The sequence below is a fragment of the Sus scrofa genome, chromosome 2 (assembly GCF_000003025.6).
Source record: "Sus scrofa isolate TJ Tabasco breed Duroc chromosome 2, Sscrofa11.1, whole genome shotgun sequence".
Taxonomy (NCBI): Eukaryota; Metazoa; Chordata; class Mammalia; order Artiodactyla; family Suidae; genus Sus; species Sus scrofa.
In genome coordinates, this window is record NC_010444.4 from 88,171,329 (window position 1) to 88,196,183 (window position 24,855).

The 24,855-nt window shown below is 36.6% G+C and overlaps 1 protein-coding gene across 3 annotated transcripts in view; it reads right to left on the reverse strand.

The window, feature by feature from the left end:
* The window catches only part of HOMER1 (homer scaffolding protein 1), a 137,180-nt gene that overhangs the window by 54,665 nt on the left and 57,660 nt on the right, over window positions 1-24,855 (reverse strand). For all 3 annotated transcript variants that reach the window (XM_021077838.1, XM_021077830.1, NM_001243811.1), the window contains 1 exon segment: window positions 12,782-12,921. In XM_021077838.1, coding sequence (XP_020933497.1) covers window positions 12,782-12,921 — 140 coding nt within the window.

A 24,855-nucleotide genomic window follows, 5' to 3' on the forward strand; every position in this document is an offset into this window, starting at 1 on the left:
CAACTTCAAAACTTACTAGAAATCACACATTATAAAACAACTATACTTTATAAAAAAAGATTTAAAAAAACTTACTAGAAATCTACCATAATAAAGAATGGCATGAGGTAGACTAGTGAGATAGAATTGAGAGTTCAGAAATAAAGCCTCACATTTATGGTCAAGTGATTTTTGACAAGAATGCCTAAATAATTCAACAGAAAAACAAACAAACAAACAAACAAACAAACAAACAAAAAAACGGTCTTTTCAACAAATGGTACTGGGACAACTGGATATCCATATGGCCAAGAATAAAGGTGGGCCTCTCTTCAACACTATATACAAAAATACTCAAAATGGCCCATAGCTAAATATAAGAATGATAACTATAAAACGCTCAGCAGAAAACACAGGTGTAAATCTTTGTGACCACAGATCAGGCAATGGTTTCTTATATAGGACACAAAAAGCACAAGCAACAAAGAAGGGAAAAAAAGATAAATGTAAATGGGACTTAAAATCAACAACTTTCGGGAGTTCCCGTTGTGGCGCAGTGGTTAACGAATCTGACTAGGAACCATGAGGTTGTGGGTTCAGTCCCCACCCTTGCTCAGTAGGTTAACAATCCGGCGTTGCCGTGAGCTGTGGTGTAGGTTGCAGATGCGGTTCGGATCCCGCGTTGCTGTGGCTCTGGTGTAGGCTGATTGGACCCCTAGCTTGGGAACCTCCATATGCCACTGGAGCGGCCCAAGAAATAGCAAAAAGACAAAACAACAACAACAACAACAACTTTTGTGTTGCAAAGGACACCATCAAGGTGAAAAGATAACCCATGGAATTGGAGAAAATATCTGAGTCATTTACCTGATAAGCAGTTAATATCCAGAATATACAGATTTACAAGTCAACAACAAAGAGACAAATAACCCAGTTAAAAATGGGCAAAGGATCTGAATAGTCATTTCTCCAAAGAAGGTACACAAGCAGCCAATAAGCATATGAAAATAAGCCCAACATTAGCCATCAAGGAAATACACTCAAAACTGCAGTGAGATACCACTTCACACCGACTAGGATGGCTAGAATAAAAAAGACAGATAATAACAAGTTTGGACAATGATGTGGAGAAACTGGAACACTTACATACCACTGGTGGAAATTTAAATTGGTGCAGCTCAGCAAAGGAAACCATTAAAAAAAAAAAAAGACGACCTATGGAATGGGAGAAAATAATTGCAAATGATGCAACTGACAAGGGCTCAGTCTCAAAATATATGAACAACTTATAGAACTCAACAGCAAAATATAAACAACCCAACTGAAAAAGACCTAAACAGACCTTTCTCCAAAGAAGACATTCAAATGGCTAACAGGCACATGAAAAAATGTTCAACATCACTAATTACTAGAGAAATGCAAATCAAAACTACAATGAGGTACCATCTCACACCAGTCAGAAGGGTTATCATTAATGAGCCTACAAATTAAAAAAGCTGGAAAGGGTGTTGATAAAAGGGAACCCTCCCACACTGTTGGTGGGAATATAAATTGAAAAAACCACATTACGAAAAACATTATGGAGGTACCTCCGAAAACTAAATATAGAATTACCATATGATCCAGCAATCCCCTTCCTGGGCATATATCCAGACAAAACTTTCATTCAAAAAGATGCATGCACCCCTATGTTCATTGCAACACTATTCACAAGAGTCAAGACAGGGAAACAACCTAAATGTCCATCGACAGATGAATGGATTAAGAAGATGTGGTAATATACACAATGGAATACTACTCAGCTATAAAAAAGAACAAAAGAATGACATGTGCAGCAACATGGATGGAACTAGAGATTCTCATACCAAGAGATGTAAGTCAAAGAGAAAGACAAATACCATATGATATCACTTGTATGTGGAATGAATAAAATATGGCACAAACAAAAAGAAACAAACACAGAGACATGGAAAACAGACATGTGGTTGCCAATGAGGAGGTGGAGGCAGTGGAATGAACTGGGAGCTTGGGGTTAGTAGATGCAAACTACTGCATTTGGAGTGGATAGGCAATGAGGTCCTGCTGTATAGCACAGGGAACTATATTCAATCACTTGTGATGGATCATGATGGAAGATAATATGAGAAAAAGAACTTATATATATGTATAACTGGGTCACTCTGCTATACAGCAGAAATTGACAGAACATTGTAAATAAACTATAATAATTTTTTTTAAAATGGTGCAGTTGCTTTGCAAAACAGTCTAGCAGTTCCTCCCAAAGTTTAAACAGAATTTTCATATGACAACAATTCTACTTCTATGTAAAAACTTGGAGAATTAAAAACATACATCCATACAAAAACTCATATAGAAATGCTCACCGAGCATTTTTCATAACAATGATGGAACTTCCAGAAAGTGGAAACAAATTGTCTATCAACTAGTGAGTGGGTTAAAAGAATGTCCTTTAGCAATAAAAGAAAACAAAGTATTGACACATTCCAAAACATGGATAAACCTTGAAAACACACACTAAATACAACAATCCAGTTATAAAAGACCACAAATTATATGATTTTATTTATATACAATGTCCAGGACAGACAAATCTACAGAGAAAGAAAGAAGATTAGTAGGGGGAGGTGGGAAGTGGGTGAAGTGGAAGAGGGAAGTGACTACAAATGGGTACAGGGTTTTGGGGGGAGGTAATGAAACTGTTCTCAAATTGAGGTGATGGTTGCACAACTCTGTGAATATGCCCCAAATCAATGAAACATACACTTTATTTTTATTTATCTATTTATTTTTTGTCTTTTTAGGGCTGCACCCACGGCACATGGAAGTTCTCAAGCTAGGGGTCCAATCAGAGCTGTAGCTGCCGACCTATGCCAGAGACACAGCAACATGGGATGCGAGCCGCGTCTGCGACCTATACCACAGCTCACGGCAATGCCGGATCCTTAACCCACTGAGCAAGGCCGCCGGGGATCAAACCAGAAACCTCATGGTTCCTAGTCAGATTCATTAACCACTGAGCCATGACAGGAACTCCCTGAATTATACACTTTAAATAGGTGAATTGTCTAAGTATGTGAATGATATCCCAATAAAACTGCTATTAACAATATTAATGGGAATATTAATAGCTAAATAGACTCTGTTAGAATTAAAAAGGTAAACTAATTATGCTTCATATTGGTATCTTTGTTAGCCCTGCCCAGTATATGGTATATTTTTGATGCTAATGATCAAGCTGCACCAACTTATTTACCTCTTTCTATCATCTCAGTGACAGGAAAAGCAGATATATAGATTTTTTCACACAACACATTTATTCCTTTATCTTAACTAGAAACAGTATTGGTGTACCAACGAGCCTCAGCCAGAAGCTAAGACTCTAGCAGGGGGATTTAGCACGTGGTAGTAAATATGTGTTGAATAATGACTTTACAAAATGAGACAATTGGGAGTTCCCATCGTGATGCAGTGGAAACAAATCCGAGTGGGAACCATGAGGTTGCGAGTTCGTTCCCTGGCATTCCTCAGTGGGTTAAGGATCCAGCATCGCCATGAGCTGTGGTGGGTCACACAGCTCAGATCTGGTGCTGCTGTGGCGTAGGCCAGCAGCTGTAGCTCCGATTAGGCCCCTAGCCTGGGAACCTCCATATGCCTTGGGTGTGGCTCTAAAAAGACAAAAGACAAAAATAAATAAATTTTTAAAAAAATGAGACAATGAGTATCTGAAAAGTGTCACAGAAAACAAAAGCTATTGGAGTTGAGCAGGAGAGCTGCTACCACCAGGATGGAGCCTAATGATCACTGACTGGAGTCCTCTCTGGTCTACTCTAGCCTTCAGCAAATAGTGAGGCTCAATACCTCTTCCCTGGAATTGTTTCCGTTTCTGTAAAATCAAGCGGCAGGACTCTTTAGCAGTGGAAATTCCTTTTATCTCCAAAGTTCTAATAACATTTAGACTTCAATTTAGACCAGTCATAAAAATTAACTATTCTGTCTGCACTGAAAATATGGCTCATCTAAACAGCCAAACTATTTAATCGTATTTACATTTTACACACTCTTCAAGGAAGGTAGTCCGGAAACAGGACTACTTTCAATACGTCTCAGTGAATTAATTGTCAGCTTATTTCTATGTGAAATGGGAGGCTGATGTGTTATCTCACAAAGCAAAGCACTGGCTCCTGGCTCTACTTCTGCCAAATACACATAGTACAACTCTCAATTTTAAAAAATCCATAGTCCCTTAATGCAGTTCTTTGAGTCACATAATAAGCACTTGTGCTGAATTTTTTTTGTTTATTGGCTGGTTGGTTTTGTTTTTGGTTTTGTTTTTTGCTTTTTAGGGCTGCATTGTGGCACATGGAAGTTCTTAGACTAGGGGTCGAATTGGAGCTACAGCTGCTGGCCATGCCACACCCACTGCAAAGCCAGATCCAACCCACGTCTGTGACCTACACCACAGCTTATGGCAATGCCAGATCCTTAACCCACTGACTGAGGCCAGGGATTGAACCTGCAGCCTCATGGATCCTAATCGGATTCATTAACTGCTGAGCCATGAAGGGAACTCGGAGCTTTTTAAGAGATGAAATTTTTAAAAACAGTTTGGTTACAACTGTTTTAAAAACACAGAATATAAATATAGCCTAATTTCGTGACTATACATCACTAAATTACTCTGTACTGCTTTTAAAATAAAAAGAAAAATTATCTTCAAGAAAAGGATGAAAAGTGATTCTATTAAAATGAAAACACACAGTTTAGCATCTTTCACATTATTTAGGTACTTAACATTGTTTATTAATAAAACTATCTTTAAAATTTCTTTATACAGGGAGTTCCCGTGGTGGCACAGCGGAAACGAATCCGACTAGGAACCGTGTGGTTGCGGGTTCGATTCCTGGCCTCACTCAGTGGGTTAAGGATCCAGCACTGCCTCGAGCTGTGGTGTAGGTCACAGACCTGGCTTGGATCTGGCATTGCTGTGGCGCAGGTCGGCAGCTGTAGCTCCGATTAGACCCCTAGCCTGGGAACCTCCATATGCCACAGGAGTGGCCCTAAAAAGCAAAAAAAAAAAAAAAATTGTTTATACAAACAATGAAATTTTGAAGATAAAGTAGTCAGTTGACTCAAGTATTTAATTAGAGTAATTTTCTTTCTTTTTTTTTCTTTTCTTTTCTTTTTTCCTTTTCTTTCTTTCCTTCATTTTCTTCCCTTCCCTTTTCTTTCATTTTTTAAAAATTTCTTTTATGGCTACACCTGCATCGTATGGAAGTTCCCAAGTTAGGGGTAGAGTTGGAGCTGCAGCTGCCAGACTAAACCGCAGCCACACCAACATGGGATCCAAGCTGCATATGTGACCTATGTCACTGCTTGCAGTAATGCCAGATCCTTAACCCACTGATTGAGGCCAGTGATCCTTATGGAAACAATGCTGGGTCCTCAGGCTGCTGAGCCCACACTGGGAACTCCAAGAATGACTGCTTTTCAAAGTATATAACATATTATATTTTGGCCTCAAGGTCTTATGAACCTGTAGGTATGATTTTGGCTGACTGAAGCATACACCTAGGGCATTCAGAGGAGTTACTCGATTTCTGTGAGGGAAACTGCTTCTTTCTTATGTTTAATGAATGTCTACTGTAGTAAGGACCAGTGATACAAAAGAATAAAAAAATCCTTGTCCCAGGAGAGAGTAAGATGCTAACATTAACCTGTATATGTCAGTTTGGAGGGAACAGGGATTTAACAGAGGAGACAAATAATTCAGTCTGAGGACACAAGAGAGAGCTTACTGGAGATGATGCTGAAGCTTATAAGGATGCATAGAGGTTCAGTTGTTGGTGATCAGATTAGAGACACAAGTGGGGTGCAAGGAAGTATGGATCATGTCTGCGAATACATGTGCACACAACCACTCTAAAAAGAAGGGAGAACACTCCAAAAACTAGAGGGCAAAGACTTTCAGATGCAATAATATGGTTGCTTGGCTGTAAGTGGAGGACTACAAGCAATTGCAAGTAACTACTACAGAATCACAAAGCGATGACACTGGGGAAGCCTCATTTGATGACCATGGATTGGTCCACCTACATCATGCCACTGAAATATTTCAAGGAGAAAAGTGACATGGTCAGATTTTTGTGTATGAGAGGACTAATAACAGTTATCAGAATAACAGGTCATGAAAGAGCAAATATCCCAGATTCCAAATCTCCAAATCATATCCTCCCAAATGCCACTACCATGAATTTATAAGGGAATTATGACAACAAACATTACTAGCTGGGAATTTGCTTAACTTCTTTACTTGGGGCTAAACCGTATATAAATCACAAAGATTCCTTTTGAAAGTCCAGACCAGAAACCAGATGGGTCATGTAATCCTCATCTCTCTATCTGGACTTATTTTTTTTTAAAAAAGTTCAGTATCTTTGGATGAACCTTCTACATTTCACCTTACCAAACACTTCACAATTCCATACTGTCATACATACCACAAATTTCACACAGTTATGTGGCTTGCTTGGCCTCTGCCTACATTCATACCTTCATTTTGTCTCCTACTATTCTATTAAGGAGAAAGACAGAAAGCCAAATCCGAAGGAAAAATATTTTTCCCTAAGTCCTAGATTACAACTGTCCTTATCATACATCTCCTTTCCAGTGGAATCCCCAGTATGGTCTTCAAAGAACAGAAATGAAGGGGAAAAGGGAATTTTTAAAAGCCCTCCACAGGGAAGAGATAAATCTAAAATCAATCTGCTCTACTGTGAATGAAAATACCCCTAACTCCAAGATGGACATCCTGAAAACAGAAATTAACAATCACCAGGGATGGATTGATGAAAATTCTTCCCATTAATTACAATGGTAAGGCAGAAGAGAAGAAGAGAAAGGGACCAATCTCTCCTCGAGGTGGGTTAGTAATGTCGTTATCTCACATGGATAGTATTTTTCTTCTTGCACATAACCTATATTAAGTGATACTTCCTGACAAAATGCTTCAGCAAATTTCTATATTTTCTTCTTTTAGAGGACATTAAAATAGAACAGAGGTTGGTTTTTAAAAAATTTAGATAGGAAATTTAAGTATACATATATAAAAAGCTAATAAAGTAAATACTCTTAGTCAATTATTTTTTAGTGCATCTTGTTTTAAAATACATGAATTAGTTCTTAGTTCCTAGAAAGTGCAGACCTATATACATACTGCCAAATTACCATAGCACCTCTTATAAAATGCTATCTGTTCAGAATTATGGTAAAGGAAATTCTGAACTCTCCAAATTGTTGCACTGTGATCTCTCACAAACTGTTTCAACCTTCGAATTAATTTTTTAAAAAACTATTTCTAATTTCGGAGGTTCTATGGTATAAGAATAACAATATTGAAGACAATTTTAGTTGTAACAAAAAGGGGAATCCTACAAATTCTACAAATATCCTACAAATTCAATTTTACATTTGCAAGTTTATCAACAATGAAGTGCTTCCTGTGATATCAAGTCCCATCTTTATACAGTTTTATCCAAACAAGTTATCGATAGAAATTATTTCTATTTTAATTCTTAACTATAATCTTAAAAAGTTTTGCTTACCATCTATAAAAAAAGTGAGACAAATGGCACTGCTATGGAGAATATAGTACCCCAGAGCTCTTAACAGTCATACAGGTTTTTTCCTGCTTGTATAATCTTCAAAGTAAGTACAAAATGTATCTGATTCAAGATAAAACACTTTGTTTTTTTAACATGTAACTAAAACATGTGTGTAAAATTTTCAATGAAACTTAGTTTTGCAATTACACAAAAATCCCTAGTCACAGTTTGTTTTTCTTTTTACAGCTGCAACCACAACATAAGGAAGTTCCCAGACTAGGGATTGAATTGGAGCCGCAGCTGCCAGCCTACACCACAGCAATGCTGGATGCAGTTTGCGGCAATGCCAGACCCTAAACCCACTTAGCAATGCCAGAGCCTGAATCCACATCCTCATGGACACGATATTGGGTTCTTATCCCGCTGAGATACAATGGGAACTCCCCTAGGCAAAATTTTAAAGTAGTGGCTTTGGGAAACTCTGATAATAAATTAAGAAATTTACTTAATACAAATGGACTGAACCCACCCAGATTATGGTAAAACTAGTTATACTGACTTAAAGCAAAAGCAATATACTATGGAGTAATGTTTCTACATACATCCTTTAATGAATACCTGTTGGAAACACACAGAATGGCAGAAAAATTTCTTTACAGAATAGAAGATGCATGCAGTACCCCCAAAATGCATAAATTCTAGCAGCACCATGAGAATACATTATCTAAACATTAGAAGGATTTAAATATAATTGGTGCTCAAAATAGCCTATTCTCCATTAAGGTAATCAAATTGTTGTTAAAATTCATCAGTACAAAAATAGCTTCATGAACTACTGCTGTATATATCTATCTGCTCTCAACTCTCAAAAATATATAAGCAGTTATTTGTCAACATATTACTGTACACCTGAGGATCATAAATTTACAATGAACAAAATAAAAAGTTTCAGTTTTCAGGATTACATTTCAGTATGACATTCTCACAACACTGGGATATTATGACATTAACTATTTCCAAGAGGATTTTAGATAGCTTTAAATCTTTTTTTAAAGCTGCAGAGTTTAAGAAATCACAAATGTAAATTCCAGAATACTATACAGTTGATACTATGAAGCAAACACCTCCTCCCTGGAATGAGAGAACAAAACCTTCCCCCATTTACATATGCTAGCATATAGCAATTATTTTATTTAATTTACAGTTGACCCTTGAACAATGCAGAGGGTTAGGGAGCTGACTCTTTGTGCAGTCAAAAAACCATGCATAACTTTACAGCTGGTTCTCCATATCCATGGTTCCACATCCATGAATTCAACCCACTGCAGATCAGACAGTACTATAATATTTACTATCAAAAGAAACCCACAAATAAGCAGACAATCACAGTTCAAATCTGTGTTGTTCAAGGGTCAGCCCTATGGCTAATCTAAAACTAAAGTCTCAAAGGATGCCCTGGACACTTTAGAGGCTCAGAGTACATACCTGCTCAGTCCCAAAAGGATATTACCATTTAGGTTAAAAAAGTATTATCATTTTTGGCCCCACCTGCAGCATGTGGAAGTTCCCGGGCCAGGCATCAAACCCACGCCACAGCAGTGACCCAAGCCTCAGTGGTGACAATGCTGGATCCTTTAACCACCAGGCTACCAGGGAACTCCAAAAAATTAATTTTAAAGAAAAAAATTGCAATTTAGATAAAATTTAATACCATTTCCCCAAAGAAATTAGTAAACATTTTATCCTCCCAATCTTTCTATTGTATATATCCCTAGACTTTTAAAAGCATTTAAATAAAAGCACTAAAAAAAGGCGTTAATTTATTGAAACTTAGTCAATGAGAATGTTTTTGCATAGTTTATGATAAGGACACAAAACACTACTATAGCGCTTGACTAAGGAGTACTGAGTAGCCCATATGTTTAAAATTTAGTTTAGCAGCATAATTTTTAAAAATCAAAGAAAAGAATAAAGGTAACTCTATAATGCCAGTGAATTACATAGAATATAAAGAGTTTTACTAGCTTAATAAATAAGTTTTTTAAAAGTCCAAAAGAAATTTTAAAAAGTATTTATGAATGAACTTTCATGTTTGGGATTTGCTTTAAAAATCATACAAAAGTGGAAGAGTGGGTAGGATGAGAAATGAAACAAGATTGGCCGTTTTTTCCTAACTGTTGAAGTGGGGAAATGTGTTCACAGGAGTGCATTATAGTATTCTCTTTTAAATACACATGAACATTTATGTAAGTTTAAAGACTAACAAAAAAATCTTCCTTTTCTTTTTAAGGGAAAGTAATACTTCGAAAAATAAAAAATAAACAAAGCTTATAGAGAGTAAATAAACTATAAAAATGTTACTAAAGTTTTCAGGACAAAATGAAAATAAGTGCCTTCTTCTGGTATATCAATTAATGAATTAATAAAATTTGGGTATAAAATTTGAATTTTAAGAAAAGCACAAGCTGGCTTGCTATGGAGCTATTACTACAATCAACTCTTAATTAACTTGAGTGACTAGGTCACTGTTCCTTCCTTTTATCCTTCCACCTTTAAAAGGAAAAAAACCAAGGTCACATAGATATTCTAGGGATTTCACTCCTAATTTAGCAGGAAAATGGTATTAACCAGTGCAGAGGAGTACTGCAAAATATCTTTTTTGCTATTCATTCTTTTTTTGTTGAAATAAGTACCAAGGAAGAAAGGCAAAAGCAAATGGTATAAATAAGCCTTAAAAACATGGATTTTAAATGTTTTCATTGCCATGGGGAAAAAAGGATAGTTTCTCAAGTTTAAACATTTCTGAGTTTCAGATTTAAATAGAAATGATTTTAATATTTGTGTCTCTACTTTACGCACACTGATCGTATTTCTACATAGTTCTCCTAAAATAGGAACAGTTATTAACTTCCTGACACAACCATGTGCTTGTTTTGGGGATGTGACTAAAATGCACCATTAGCTAACTGAGAGTATATACCAGATCAAAAGAGCTGAGCTGTAGTCCTAAAGTTGTTATCGAGAATTATGTGACCTAGAACAAATCATCTAACTTCTGGGATTTAGTCTCCTCAGGTGCCGTCACTGATGTTTTACCCTATAAGCCAGCACACACATTAAATATGTATGTTAGTGAAACACAGTTTCTGCCTTTAATGTGGGTTTTATTCTGGTGCTTCCCATTTAATTTTATTCTAGTTCATTTTTCAGAATGCCATGAATAACCCTAGTTGGTTTCAAATCATCACAGTGTGAAAAATCCTAGATTATGCCATCTCTGTGCTCTCCTCGAACTGATATTTTGACATTAGCTATAAAATACTCTGTCTTTCAGGTAGAAGTCTTGATTTCAGTCAAGTAACTAGGTGACCATTCATTTAATACTGACTGATATGAAATCAAAACAAGTTCAGAGAGTAAGCTAAGGTATTTTTTAAATAATATGAAAACTAAAATTATATAACACCTTTAATATAATTAAAAGCTTAAACTGACTTGTTAAATTTTCGGAACTCAAATATCTCCTTGGCTAATCTATATATTCCAGTAGTCAAAGAAGCTGTATCTTGACATCAAAGTAAATAATTCCTATTTGACTCCCAAGAACAGAAAATCAATAGAAGATGACCAACTGCAGTTAATAACTCCAAATACTAAGATCAGCAAAATAACACTCAGAAAATTTGAGGTGTACCAACTAGAAATAGCTTTTACAAATGATAAATACAAAAGTTCTTATTTTTTAATGCTACAGGATTCAATGCACATGTCTCGTTTAAGGGTCAGTCAAAGCAATCAAGTTTATAATTATGTTCAGTGCAGTTACATCTATTTATTAATTGGATATGTTAAATATAATTTAATAGGAAAGAAAATTTTCCTTCCCCAGCATAAATATTTTTTAAAGTGCAAATGAATCACATTGCTCTTTAACAGTAACTGTGTCTTTTAAAAACCAGTTAGGTTTACAAATCAATGTAAATATATAGCCTTGAGATTGGAGGAACCAAAAATGTTTGTGTTCGGTCATTTATAGCTATAGAAAAGATAATATATTTATACTACAACAGTTAAAGTATGAACTCTATGATAATTTCAAAATTTGCCATTTTATGCAAAATTATTGGCATTTTAAGGAACTAGAATAGCCTTATAGTCAAAGAGTTTCCCCCCCATTCATTCCTAAAAAAACCTTAATTTCTTCTCCCTCAGCCTCACTATGAGGTCCCTCAATGTTAGTGTCTAATAAGTTTAGTTCTGTGCCCCTAATATTCAACCAATTCAATCAAAATTAAAATCCTCACAAAAAAAGGTTTGGAATGTATCATTTCACAATTCTTCTGAAAATGCTAAAGAATTTGATTTTTTTGAACTGGTCCAAAAAGAGATGCATAACAAAGGGAAACTGTTTTCTCAATTTTAGCTACAGCTGCCTAGGTCAAAAGTTTCCAAAGAAGGATAAAAATTACCTTTAAGACAACAACTGACATATTTGTTTACATTTGCAATATTGCAGTTTCACAGAACTCCTTATATCCTAATAATACCACAATATGGACAATAATCTATGTAACTGCTTTGGAACACATTTAGGATAAACTGCATCTTTTTAAAGTATCAAATTCTTTAAAATTCAGAAGCATGTGAAGATGTATCTCCTGTTAGTTGGTGTGCAAAAATAAATCTGACATTAGCATTAACAGGTCCATGCTACAAGTTACTCCGGTAACTTGCATCCTTCTTTCAAATCATACAATGAGATCACCTCTAACAGTATGGAGAAGCTTAATTTCAGAGTAGGAAGCCTACTTAAAAAAAATTATAGCCCTCAAAAACATATGTGAAAATGGAAACCAGGTGAACAAAGAGGGCCTTTTAGGTGCTGGGTTAAGAATAAGTAAAAGAGATTTGTAATGACATTTTGTTTCCCTGAAAAACGATTTGTACTGTGATTTGGTCAACAGCCCTTTTTCTACAAAGATAATAGAAATGTTTATTTCAGGCCATCTGGGCAACTATAAACTATAAATTATTAAAACTCTCCTGAGGTTAACAGTTTAAAAAAAAATCTGACCTGGATTTTTCACTAGGGTTGTAACTTCGCAAGGTTTATCTAACACCAAGTAAGTTTCCATATCTACATATTTTACTTAATCATGATGATTGAATTGAATCTGTACCTATGTGAAAATGGCAATGCATTCTGAGTTGGTTCAGGCCTTGGCTCTGAATTCTGAGTCACATCAGGTGTTCTTTCATCATCTGTCCCATTGATACTTTCTGGCGTTAAAGGAGACTGAAGATCCCCGCCTGCTGATTCCTTTAAAAAAAGAAGGGGAAGTAGGGATAAAAAAAAGTTATACTTTTGTTAAAATACATAAGATCATCTAAAAGTTAAAACTTACCCTGATGTAGGCTTATTTTGGACATATGGTTATATTTCAGTTCAAACCTGAGTCAAAGACTTATTTAAAGAATGAAATTTGAAGGAGAAAAAAATTAAAGCAAAACAACTCACAAGAAAATGAGCTGAAACTAAACAATTTAAAAATGCAAACATAACACAATTTATAAATGTAGTTTCAAAGAACAAAAACTTTTAGGTTTATACGGCAATTAATTGGTTGGAATAAAATATATTCAAATAATTACTTAAGAAAAAGGAGATGAATCAAAAATACAAGATCTTATTTTTTGTTTGGGAGGGTAGGAAGGGAAAGAGAAAGAAATCTTCAACAAGTCTTAATTTTTTTTATTTGCCATACTTTTCAATTTCAGGAGTCATTTAGAAAGTAATCAAATATTTTTATAATATATTACATATAATGATGTTATTAGTGTATTTCAACTTTTCTTGCCTGATAGTTATATTTCTCTTCACAGAATTTCCTTTCTTATTTCTATCAAGGTAAGTTTAAATTAACCCAGTGGAAAATAGAATTTAAAATGAAGCTCATGTTGGCATTCTTCTGACTGCCAGAAATCAGAATGAGGAATCATTTGATAAACCTGTGAACCAGGGGAAGTCCTAGCACCAGACTGTTTAAGAGCAGCTTGGTGGACCCCTTGCAATCTCTGGCCAATAAAACCACAACTGAAATGGCTAGGCTAGGGAAGAAAATGAAAACATCAGTGTTTTAACAGGGGAGTGGCTGAGTACGGTCATGGTTTGTCAACTCGAAAGAACATAAGATTTCCTCGAATAAAAACAAGAATATGTGTAATACAGGGAAGTGCTTACAACTAGAAAAAAGGACAATAAAAGAAGGTATCTAGCTTATGATAATTTACGTACTCTATAAAAAAGTATTACACATGAAGAAGCACTAGGAAGAAATATGGAAAATATTAATGTGGTGAGACCAACTTTCTTTTCTAAAGCTTCTGGTTTTATAGTACTGTGTTTTACTTCACATTTAAATATGTTAACGAATAGAACCATAATGTTACAAATTCCACAAGCTATTAAAGATCAAAAGGCTACTTCCTGATTCCGTATTATCACTTTTTTCGATTATGTAAATGGAACCTCCAGTTTGACCTTTAAGTTCATTCTTTTAAAACCATTCTTTCAGACGTATTGTTTCTATTAACTGAGAGCCAATGACTTAATAGTTTGTAGCATTAAGTGACAACATGAAATTGTTTTATAGCAGTCAAATCCTACTAGGGGACAGTATCCAAAATGAATTATTTCAAGATCCACTATGGACCATATTAATTACCCAGAAAAAGTTTAAGCAGGCAGTAAGAAACCATGAGGCATTCATATTTGGTTTCCATAAATCAGGAAAATTTTTCTCCAAGAAAGGCCAAACCAAATGAAAATAATCAAGGTTGACTGAACAAGCAACTAAACAGTAAGTTGGTCAAGACCTGATTCAGTGGAAAGGATAACAGAGACAAAGCACCTTGGTATCCTGAAAGGGCTTCAATAGGATTAGCAACCAAGGATTTGCCAGAATCTGTTGATCTGAGTGTGAGGATAAAAGCAGACGAGGATTAAAAGAGAGAGGAAAAGGAGCAGTAGTTTGATTCCTGGTTCTTATCACCTCCTGGGATAAAATAAGAATTATGATGCATAGGGTGTTGGGGAGGTTAGAACTGTTGATTCTAGTGAGGCCAGACCTTCTCAGAGGCAAGCTAAGGAGAGAAGGGAGAAAGGGATGGAGTTTGCAACAATTCCTGTATCTCAACACAGCCAGCTTTTCCTCCAAAAGCTCAAATATCAGCTATATTGGACAAAATGCATTTTTAAGTTACCCTTAACATCATACTTAAAATGAAAACAAAAAGCCCAAAGCGTGATTTTTTTAAGGAGTTTAGAAAATAAAATTAATATGTGCTCATGAGAACAAGAAAGAGTTCCAAGAGTACCTAAGGGAAATGAAACTCCTCTGCCCTCAACTATTCCAGCTACCCACAGGTAGCCAAAAGCATTGTGTGAAACTTTCTGGAAATTTTATGTCTGCTAAAAATAGCACTGTGAAACTTGTTTTATTTAACATATTCCAAATATCTAGTTTTTTAATTTAAATTATGCTTGGTTTCCTAACATTCAACTTTAGTTATTCCTTAAAATCTCTAATTTTGATAAAACCAACATTTTATACCTTTAAATCAAACATCAAAATAAAAAGCATGCAAGTTCCCTTGTGGCTCAGTGGCATAAGGATCTGGTGTTGTCACTGCAGTGGTTCTGTTTGCTGTTGTGGTGTGGGTTCAATCCCTGGCTCAGAAACTTCTTATGCCGCAGGCGAGGCCAAAAAAACCCCACACAAAAAAAGAAAGCATGGAGGTATATATGTTACACCATAAATACCTAGTGGATCTTTTGAAAAAAGAGGGTAATTTTTTTAAAAAAGAGATTCCTAAACTAATATGGCTAGCCACTTCTATAGAAAATGTTTAAGGAAAAAAATCAAATAATATATTCTTTGATCACAGATTTAAAAAAAAGTGTAAAATATAAAGACTGAGATTTAATCTCCTTATATCACCTCTCCATCCTTATTTTGAGAAAATAAAACTCACATATCCCTATACCAAAATAATCCGAAAAAGAAAAATAACAGTCAAATTGAAACAAATTTGCATATTAAAATCTAAGAGCGTATCCAGGAAGCCAAAACTAACAGATGTGACACCACTATAAAAAAGGAGCCTGGGCACTGATCTAAGATTCAGAAAGTGCTTCTAAAGAATTTTCTCTTTACAACACAAGGTTGGAGAAAAAATTCTGTGGGTGATCGAAACCTGCATTTGTTCTAACCTGAATCCTATTAGTAATCCATATACCTTAAATTATGTAATAGTGAAATAAATTTATTATTCAATGTTAAAAAAGATTTTTCTCTCCACTAATTTATGAAGTGGCAGGAAAACGCCCTTCCTCCCCACAAAGCAAAAGCCCCGTAAATATCTTGAATCACATGGAAAGGAAATGATGTTGACCCTCACTCCAGGCCAGGCTTTCAGGGTGATATCACCAGCCTACTCTCAGGTGTATGTGCAGTAGCAGGAGGGCAGGGTGCCAAGAGTTAGCTTTACTTAAAGAAAAAAACTTGGGAAATTGTGGACAATCAATTATTGGTATGATTTATGTAAGAAAGATAACATGAAATTCCAGTTAACAGATTCATATTCAAAGAAAAGGCTTCAGCTTTAAATCAAAATATTGGTAAACAAATCAAACACAATATTGTTGAATTTTAATTGATACATTTAAAAGAATCTTTTCCAAAAAAAAGTCTTTACATTCACTGACTTGAGATTAACTCATCAACTACTGGGTTAGAGGGCTTGTGGCTGTACCTCCTTGCCTCCCTACCTCCTATTCCTCTCCCTTTCCACCTGCTCTTCAACCTCATCAAAACTTACATTTTCTTTTTTTTTTTTTTTTTTTTTTTTTGCTTTTTATGGCCACACCTGCAGCGTATGAGGGTCCCAGGCTAGGGGTCAAGTTGGAGCTACTACAGCTGACAGCCCACACCACAGCCACAGCAACGCCAGATCCGAGCCACATCTGCAACCTACACCACAGTGCACAGCCATGCCAGATCTTTAACCCACTGAGTGAGGCCAGGGATCGAACCCACAACCTCATGGTTTCTAGCCGGATTCGTTTCCAATGCGCCACGACAGGAACACCGAGATTTACATTTCTTGACTTTCTGCTATTACACTATGTTGTCAGGCTCGACCTGGCTTTACTTCTCTCCATACTTAGCCTACAACAGAAAGCCAATCACCTGAAGAATATTCTCACCAGCATCAACCCCCTTTTCAAGTTTCCTTACACCCATCTTGCCAATCTCTGATTTCATATCATCAGTCCCCATTCTCACATGCCCAAGCTACTAAATGCTATGGGAGAAAATACGTTAAACATGCTGGTTAGTGTTATGAAGATAATTTTGAGCTCCAACTCTCATGACGCTCCTGAAGTGCTGAGTATTCTTTAATTTTACTAACCCCCACTTCACTCTTCTTTCTCTTTACCGAACGGTGGTTCCAAACCTTTGTTCGAACCTTTGATTTCTTCAGTTGTCCTTCCTCTCAAAGAATGATCTAACTTTTCCTTCACAGAAAAACATTGAAATAAACTGGCAAAGACTTCCCCCATCTCCTCCTATCTGCATCTAAACCCATTTTTATCCTTCGCTCCTGTCTCAGAGGAAGTAGCTAATTTGTTTCCATCCTCCCTCCTTACAACGTTCCCACCTCCTGCACAATGCTCCATTGCTGATCCCTTCCTTCTATTCTCTTTTTTCTTCCCTAACTCCTTCCTTTCATTTAAGTACACATACAATTTACTCCCACACATACATTCTAGGAAAAAAAAAATTCTTAACTCCACATCCTTCTGAAATGATTATGCTAATCCTTTTTCTCCTCATGCAGGAGAACCAAATATTTGTTATTCTTATTCTTGCGATCAGGCATTTTGGCCAAAGTCACTAAATCTAACTCCTTTCATTTGAGAAACTATTTCACACTGCCCTTCCTTTACCAACAGTCCACCTATAATTACCAGTGAACCCCACTGTGTTAGGCTGAAAGGCCTCTCAGGTCCTAATCGAGTGGAACTCTGCCCTGCACTGCCAAATCACTGCCTGCAACTTAGACTGCACTTCCTTTGACTTCTGTGCTAATTCTCTGCTGGTTTTATCTCCTCCTTTCGTATCTTTCCCTGTATCTCCCTCAAATTTCTGAAGTGGCAATCTTTAAATGACAAATCTTTTTTTTTTTTTTTTTTTGTTAATCTTTTTTTTAGGGCTGCACCCACAGCACACAGAAGTTCCCAGGCTAGGAGTCAAATTAGAGATGCAGCTGCTGGCCGGCACCACATCCACAGCAACATGGGATCCAAGCCACATCTGTGACCTATACCACAGCTCATGCCTACACCAGATTCTTAACCCACTGAGCAAGGCCAGGGGTAAGAACCCATGTCCTCATGGATACCAGTTGGGTTCATTACCACTGAGCCATGAAAGTAACTTCTAAAGGACAGTTTTGGAGCCATGTCTCTCCTGTCTTCCTATCCTATTTTTTTTCTGGATGATATCCTTCTCATCTGCAGCTTTAACAATTACTCATTTGTTGATGACTCCTAAGACTTAGTTCCAGTTCCAAATGTCTAATTACCCACTATTTAGCTGTATGTCCCGAGAGGGTTCAAATTCACTATCGGAAGTGGAAATCCTCCTTTGAAGTTCATGCTATGGAACAAGAATAGAATTTTCAAATAACATCTAACTTGCCTTCTTACTTCACCATCCTCTTCTTCCCTTCACCACTCCCTCAATTCCTGCCTTTCCTTCAAGTTCAATCAATTTCACACCACTATTCTCACCCTCTCTATTCTCACTGCCAACACCTAGTAAGTAAACCTAATACACAAATACTCCATTGAGATAAGTAACAAGATTAAAGACATATCACCACTGTCCTAACTTTGGAGATCAAACAATAATATATCCAGAGAATTGCAGTGACACTTTCCTGAGGTTGTAAAAGCTGTTCTTGTGGTATCTGCTTCAGTAAAACCACACTTGTTTTAAGATATTAAGAAGGTATCATATTAATTTAAAGACATTCACTAATTCTAATGGTATATTTGTGGGCTAGATATAAAAATATTGTAGCTTAGGATAAACAGCTGATACGGATCACCTTGCCAAAAAATCCATTTATAACAAGAAAATATAAAACATCTGAGATCCATTGGACTTGAAATGTCCTTAGAAATGATATAGTTTAAACCTCAGACCTTATAGATTCAAGAACTACTGCCCAAAGAGATCAACTCAATTTTATAGGATCAAATACCTAGTCAGAGTGCTATTTGGGCAAACAGAATTTACCATTAAATAGAATGTTTCAGAACTATTTTTAACATTAAGAAACTTTGTTTTTCTTTGTATACACACACTCACATATACTCTACTTTTTCTATAAAATGAATTCTAAAGGATCTTCAGGGAAAAGTTAAGACATATTAAATATAAATCAAGGCAGCTGCTAGAGTGTGTTCAATGCTATAGAACCCGACTTTTTTTTTTGGTTTTGCTTTTTAGGGCCACACCTGCAGCATATGCACATTCCCAGGCTAGGGGTTGAATCCGAGCTGCAGCTGCCGGCCTGCGCCACAGTCACAGCAATGCCAGATCTGAGCCGTGTCTGCAACCTACACCACAGCTCACGGCAATGCTGGATTTTTAACCCACTGAGCAAGGCCTAGGATCAAACCTGAGTCCTCATGGATACTAGTCAGGTTCGTTACCGCTGAGCCACAATGGGAATTCCCAGCCAGACATCTTAAATAGAAAAAACAAAAACAAAACATGATTTTTGTTTGGCTACAAATAAGTGATGGAGGAAATGGATTTTACTCAATTTATTGGGTTTTTTTTTTGGCTACACCAGCAACATGTCAAAGTTTCAGGGCCAGGGATCGAGCCTGTGTTATAGTAGCAATCTGAGGTACTGCAGTTCACAACACCAAATACTTAACTCTACTGCACCACAAGAGAACTCTGATTTTACTCAACTTAAAAGTCTTAGTCAACTGACAGCTAAAAAATATTTTTTTTCTAAACTCCAATGAAGAAAAACTAGATACTATTTAATTATATAGCCCCTTTTTCTTCAATGCATATTCTGAGAAAAGTGCCTAACAAGTTAACTGAAATACACCTATTTTTTACACTGTAAACATCAGTAAATTTCAGGTTTAAAGTCAATCATCACTCTTGGAAGTTCCCATTGTAGTTTAGCGTAAACAAACCTGACTCGTATCCATGAGGATGCAGATCCCTGGCCTCGTTCAGTGGGTTAAGGATCTGGCATTGCTGCGAGCTGTGGTGTAGGTTGCAGACATGGCCCGGATATGGTGTTGCTATGGTTGTGGTGTAGGCTGGCACCTGCAGCTCAGACTCACTCCCTATCGTGGGAACTTCCATATGCCACAGGTGCAGCCTTAAAAAAAAAAAAAAAAAAAAAAAAAGTCAATCATCACTCTTGATTTTGCATCAGATTGACTGTTTAAAAGATTCCCATGGGAACATGAGATAATTTCCAACAGGGGAAAAGTTCAAAATTAATGTCTATTATATAAAGAGAGATGTGAAAGAAACTGACAACTAATATGTGATTCACCTTACTCCTAAGATGTTACCTTGATGAAGACAATATGAAAACTATCTGACATGACCACACATTTATATCAAGTGTACAACCTTTCACAAGGAACTATATCCGATCTCCTGGGATAGACCATGATAGAAAATAATATAAAAAAATAATGTATAGATATGTATGGCTGAGTCAATTTGCTGTACAGAAGAAATTGGACCATCAAACTCCTAGAAGAGAACATAGACAAAACATTCTCTGACATCAACCTTACAAATGTTTTCTCAGGTCAGTCTCCCAAGGCAACAGAAATAAAAGCAAAAATGAACCAATGGGACCTAATCAAACTGACAAGCTTTTGCACAGCAAAGGAAACCCAAAAACAAACAAAAAGACAATTTACAGAATAGGAGAAAATAGTTTCAAATAATGCAACTGACAAGGGCTTAATCTCTAAACTATACAACTTATACAACAGCAAAAAGGCCAACAACCCAATTGAAAAGTGGGCAAAAGACCTGAATAGCCATTTCTCCAAAGAAGACATACAGATGGCCAACAAGCACATGAAAAAATGCTCCACATCTCTGATTATTAGAGAAAAAGCAAATCAAAACTACTATGAGGAACCACCTCACACCAGTTAGAATGGCCATCAATAATAGGTCTACAAATAACAAAATGCTGGAGAGGGTGTGGAGAAAAGGGAACCCTTTTGGTGGGAATGTAAATTGGTACAGCCACTATGGAAAAGAGTATGGAGGTACCTTAGAAAACTATATATAGAACTACCAAATGACCCAGCAATCCCAATCCTGGGCATCTATGCAGAGAAAACCATGACTCGAAAAGGCACATGGACTCCAATGTTCATTGCAGCACTATTCACAAGAGCCAAGACAAGGAAACAACCTAAATGTCCATCAACAGATGACTGGATTAAGAAGATGTGGTATATATACACAATGGCATACTACTCAGCCATAAAAGGAACAAAATAATGCCATTTGCAGCAACATGGATGGAACTAGAGACTTTCATACTAAATGAAGTAAATCAGAAAGAGAAAGACAAATACCATATGATACCACTTCTATCTGGAATCTAATATAGGGCACAAATGAACCTTTCCACAGAAAAGAAAATCATGTCCATGGAGAACAGATTTCCCCCCATGGTTGCCAGGAGGGAGGAGGAGTGAGTGGGATGGACTGGATATTTATGGTTAACGGATGCAAACTATTGCCTTTGGAATAGATAAGCAATGAGATCCTGCTGTATAGCCCTGGGAACAATAACTAATCACTTATGGTGGCGCATGATAATGTGAGAAAAAAGATTGTATATATGTATGTGTGATTGGGTCACCTTGCTGTACAGTAGAAAATTGACAGAACACTATCAACCAGCCATAATGGAAAAAATAAAAAACATTATAAAAAAGAAATGGGCACAACACTATAAATCAACTTTAATAAATAATTTTAAACATGTTTAAAGTGTACAACCTTAGCTCAAGAGTCTAAGAAGAGGGAAGTGGCCAACTTTTCCGTAAGTGACAGACTCCTTTTTTCACAAGCCTTTAGGATTATGGAACGGTTTATCTACAGCACTAGTTCTCAAAGTGTGATCCGCAGATGAAGAGCCATCAGCATCTCTTGGATACTTGTTAGAAATACAAATTCTTGGGCCACATCTCAGACCTTTTAAATCAGAAGCGCTAAGGCTGGCACCCAGCAATTTGTGTTTTAATAAATATTCTGGGGCTTCTGATGCAGGATTTATTCAATGAAGGCATCTGTATTTTTCTAAAGAACAGTTATGTCAAGGTTTTATATCATCATCCTCATTATTACAGCCACATCACCAACTCAGCTGTTAACATATATTAAGTCTTGACTACACGCTAGTACTCTGTAATCCTTATTTATCACAATTACTCTATAAGGAAATACTGTTCTTATTCTCAATTTTATAGATTAAAGAAAATAGTATCTAGCTTAAATTCAGAAAACTAATAACAGTTGGAGCTCAGATCAAAGCCAAGCTCTGGAGTCTGCAACATTGCATGACATTGTCAAACAGACACTGCCATGATCATACTTATCCCACCCAACAATCTGATAAGGTAAGTAATGTAATACTCAGGTTGCAGGTATATAAACAGACTTGGGTTAAGCAATTTTCCTGAGATCATACAGTGACAGAAAAAGGATTTATGTCTATTCTTTGACTTGAAATCCACATGTCTAACCAGTCTTACACCTCCTCAAATAAAAGGAAAAGCTATTGACCAAGTGAGTGTCTACTATTACTGATTATTCCATTTAATCTCTGATCCCCTGTGCAAAATTCCTGATTAATATTCTATTCTTCAGGTAGAGTGTTAATTTCATAGACTGGGTTAAACCAGTGAAAATCAAGCTCTGCTTTCTAGTGGAGTAAAATCAGGGTGGCCAAAGGTCATACAACTCAAACTAAAACAGAAATATTAATGACCTCTTTAAGGGACTGTCATCAAAAAGATGAAGGAGAGGAGAGAAATGAAAATACTTCTCCTCCCCCATTTCTCTGGCCTCTGTTAATAAAATTAACAGTCTGACTTCAAATATTTTGAAAAGATAAATCAAGGCCAGCGTATTTTGGCTCTTAAATACTAATGAACTTAAGACTCTTTTTTTTTTTTTTTTTTTGGTCTTTTTGCCATTTCTTGGGCCACCCCTGCGGCATATGGAGGTTCCCAGGCTAGGGGTCGAATTGGAGCTGTAGCCACCAGCCTACGCCAGAGCCACTGCAACGCTGGATCCAAGCCGCGTCTGCGACCTACATCACAGCTCATAGCAACGCTGGATCCTTAATCCACTGAACGAGGCCAGGGATCAAACCCTCAACCTCATGGTTCCTAGTTGGATTCGTTAACCACTGAGCCACGACGGGAACTCTGATATTTTTTAATTCTTTATATTTCACAGAACTTTACAAACATCTTTGATACATTCCTTTGGTGAAAGTAAAGGCTTAAAGACATTCCTTCCACCAAAGAGGAGGAGGTATCTTAGCAGCAGTTTGTTAACAGTTCATGGCCAATTAAACAAGAACAAGTTGTGATTAGAGAAACAGGAACTAACTATAAAGGCAAAAAATAATCCATTACAATTTTATTGGAGTCTTTGAGCATTCTCTTATTGAATATGCTGTAGTATCCTTTTGTGATGCTAGAATCATATTCACCTGTGGAACTGGGGCTCCCACTGTGTCCTGGGACTAAATTTTAAATAGGCTTTTATGCTTAAAAGCATCACTACACTATCACAGCACTTTGGGAAGATAGATTCAAGGGAAGTTTCGAAATAATCATTCGTGTTATTCCAGGTCACTGCAAGTACAGAGGAGGTATAATGGAGCCTTGGCTTCAATCCAGAGTAAACCTTAGTCTATGAGGAAATATGTACTTTAGGTATACTTTACAGAGTTCTCTTTTCCTCCAAAAAAAACCCCCAAATTCTTTTTTTTTTTGTCTTGTCTTTTGTCTTTATAGGGCCATACCCGCAGCATATGGAGGTTCCCAGGCCAGGGGTCTAATTGGAGCTGCAGCCGCTGGCCCACACCACAGCCACAGCAACTCCTTAACCCACTGATGGAGGCCAGGGATCCAAGCTGAGTCTGTGACTTACACCACAGCTCACAGCAACTCCTTAACCCACTGATGGAGGCCAGGGATCAAACCCGCAACCTCATGGTTCCTAGCCGGATTTGTTAACCACTGAGCCACGACGGGAACTGCCCCCCAAATTCTTTATACCAGTAGGGTTTACCAAATAGAGGTGGGTTCTGGGAGTGGGGAGGAAGGTGAAGAACAAAATATTTTCTAAAATGTTCCAATTGTCTGGCTAGTGAAAAATCCCAAGGCAATTCCTATTTACTTCTTCAACAAAGTTTTATGTAAATCAGCTACTACCAACATTACTCCAGAGAAACATCTGTAACATCAATACTTCCTTTTAGAAAAATCTTTCAAGTACACTTCAAAAACAATTACTATAGAGAATATAGCACAAAGCTGAACCTTACTCTTATGATAACTGAAAAGAAAATTAATTTTAAAAAGTCTATTATGAAAAAGCTGAAAAATTATTGGTATTCTGAGTCACATTATATATATTAAAACCTTTATAAAAGCACTGAAATGTAACTATTTAATGACTTATATTTGGAGACATAATTAATCTCCAGTTGAAGAAAGACTACAATGGACAAGTAACAGGTATTAACTTATTAAAGGAAAAGGTGATACTTTTATAAAACCTATAACCTTTGGGTCTCACTGCTGAGATGTAAATGTCCCAAGTGCCAGCTTTAAGTACACTTTAAAATCAGGTAGAACAAACTGTATTGTTTATATATTCCTATTTTCTCTATATTGTGATGTTTTGACTTCTTAAAAGAAGCCAGTTCTTAGAGTTAGCAAGGGGCTAAGGTGGGAGCATGTCTTTGATATGCTAATTAACCACACCAGAGCCACGCCTCCTTTTTCTGGCTCCTGCATCCCAGGGGGCAATATTCCTCTGCCTTAAGCATCTAAGGGCCGGGTCCCTGCCAACTAGGGACCAGGCCT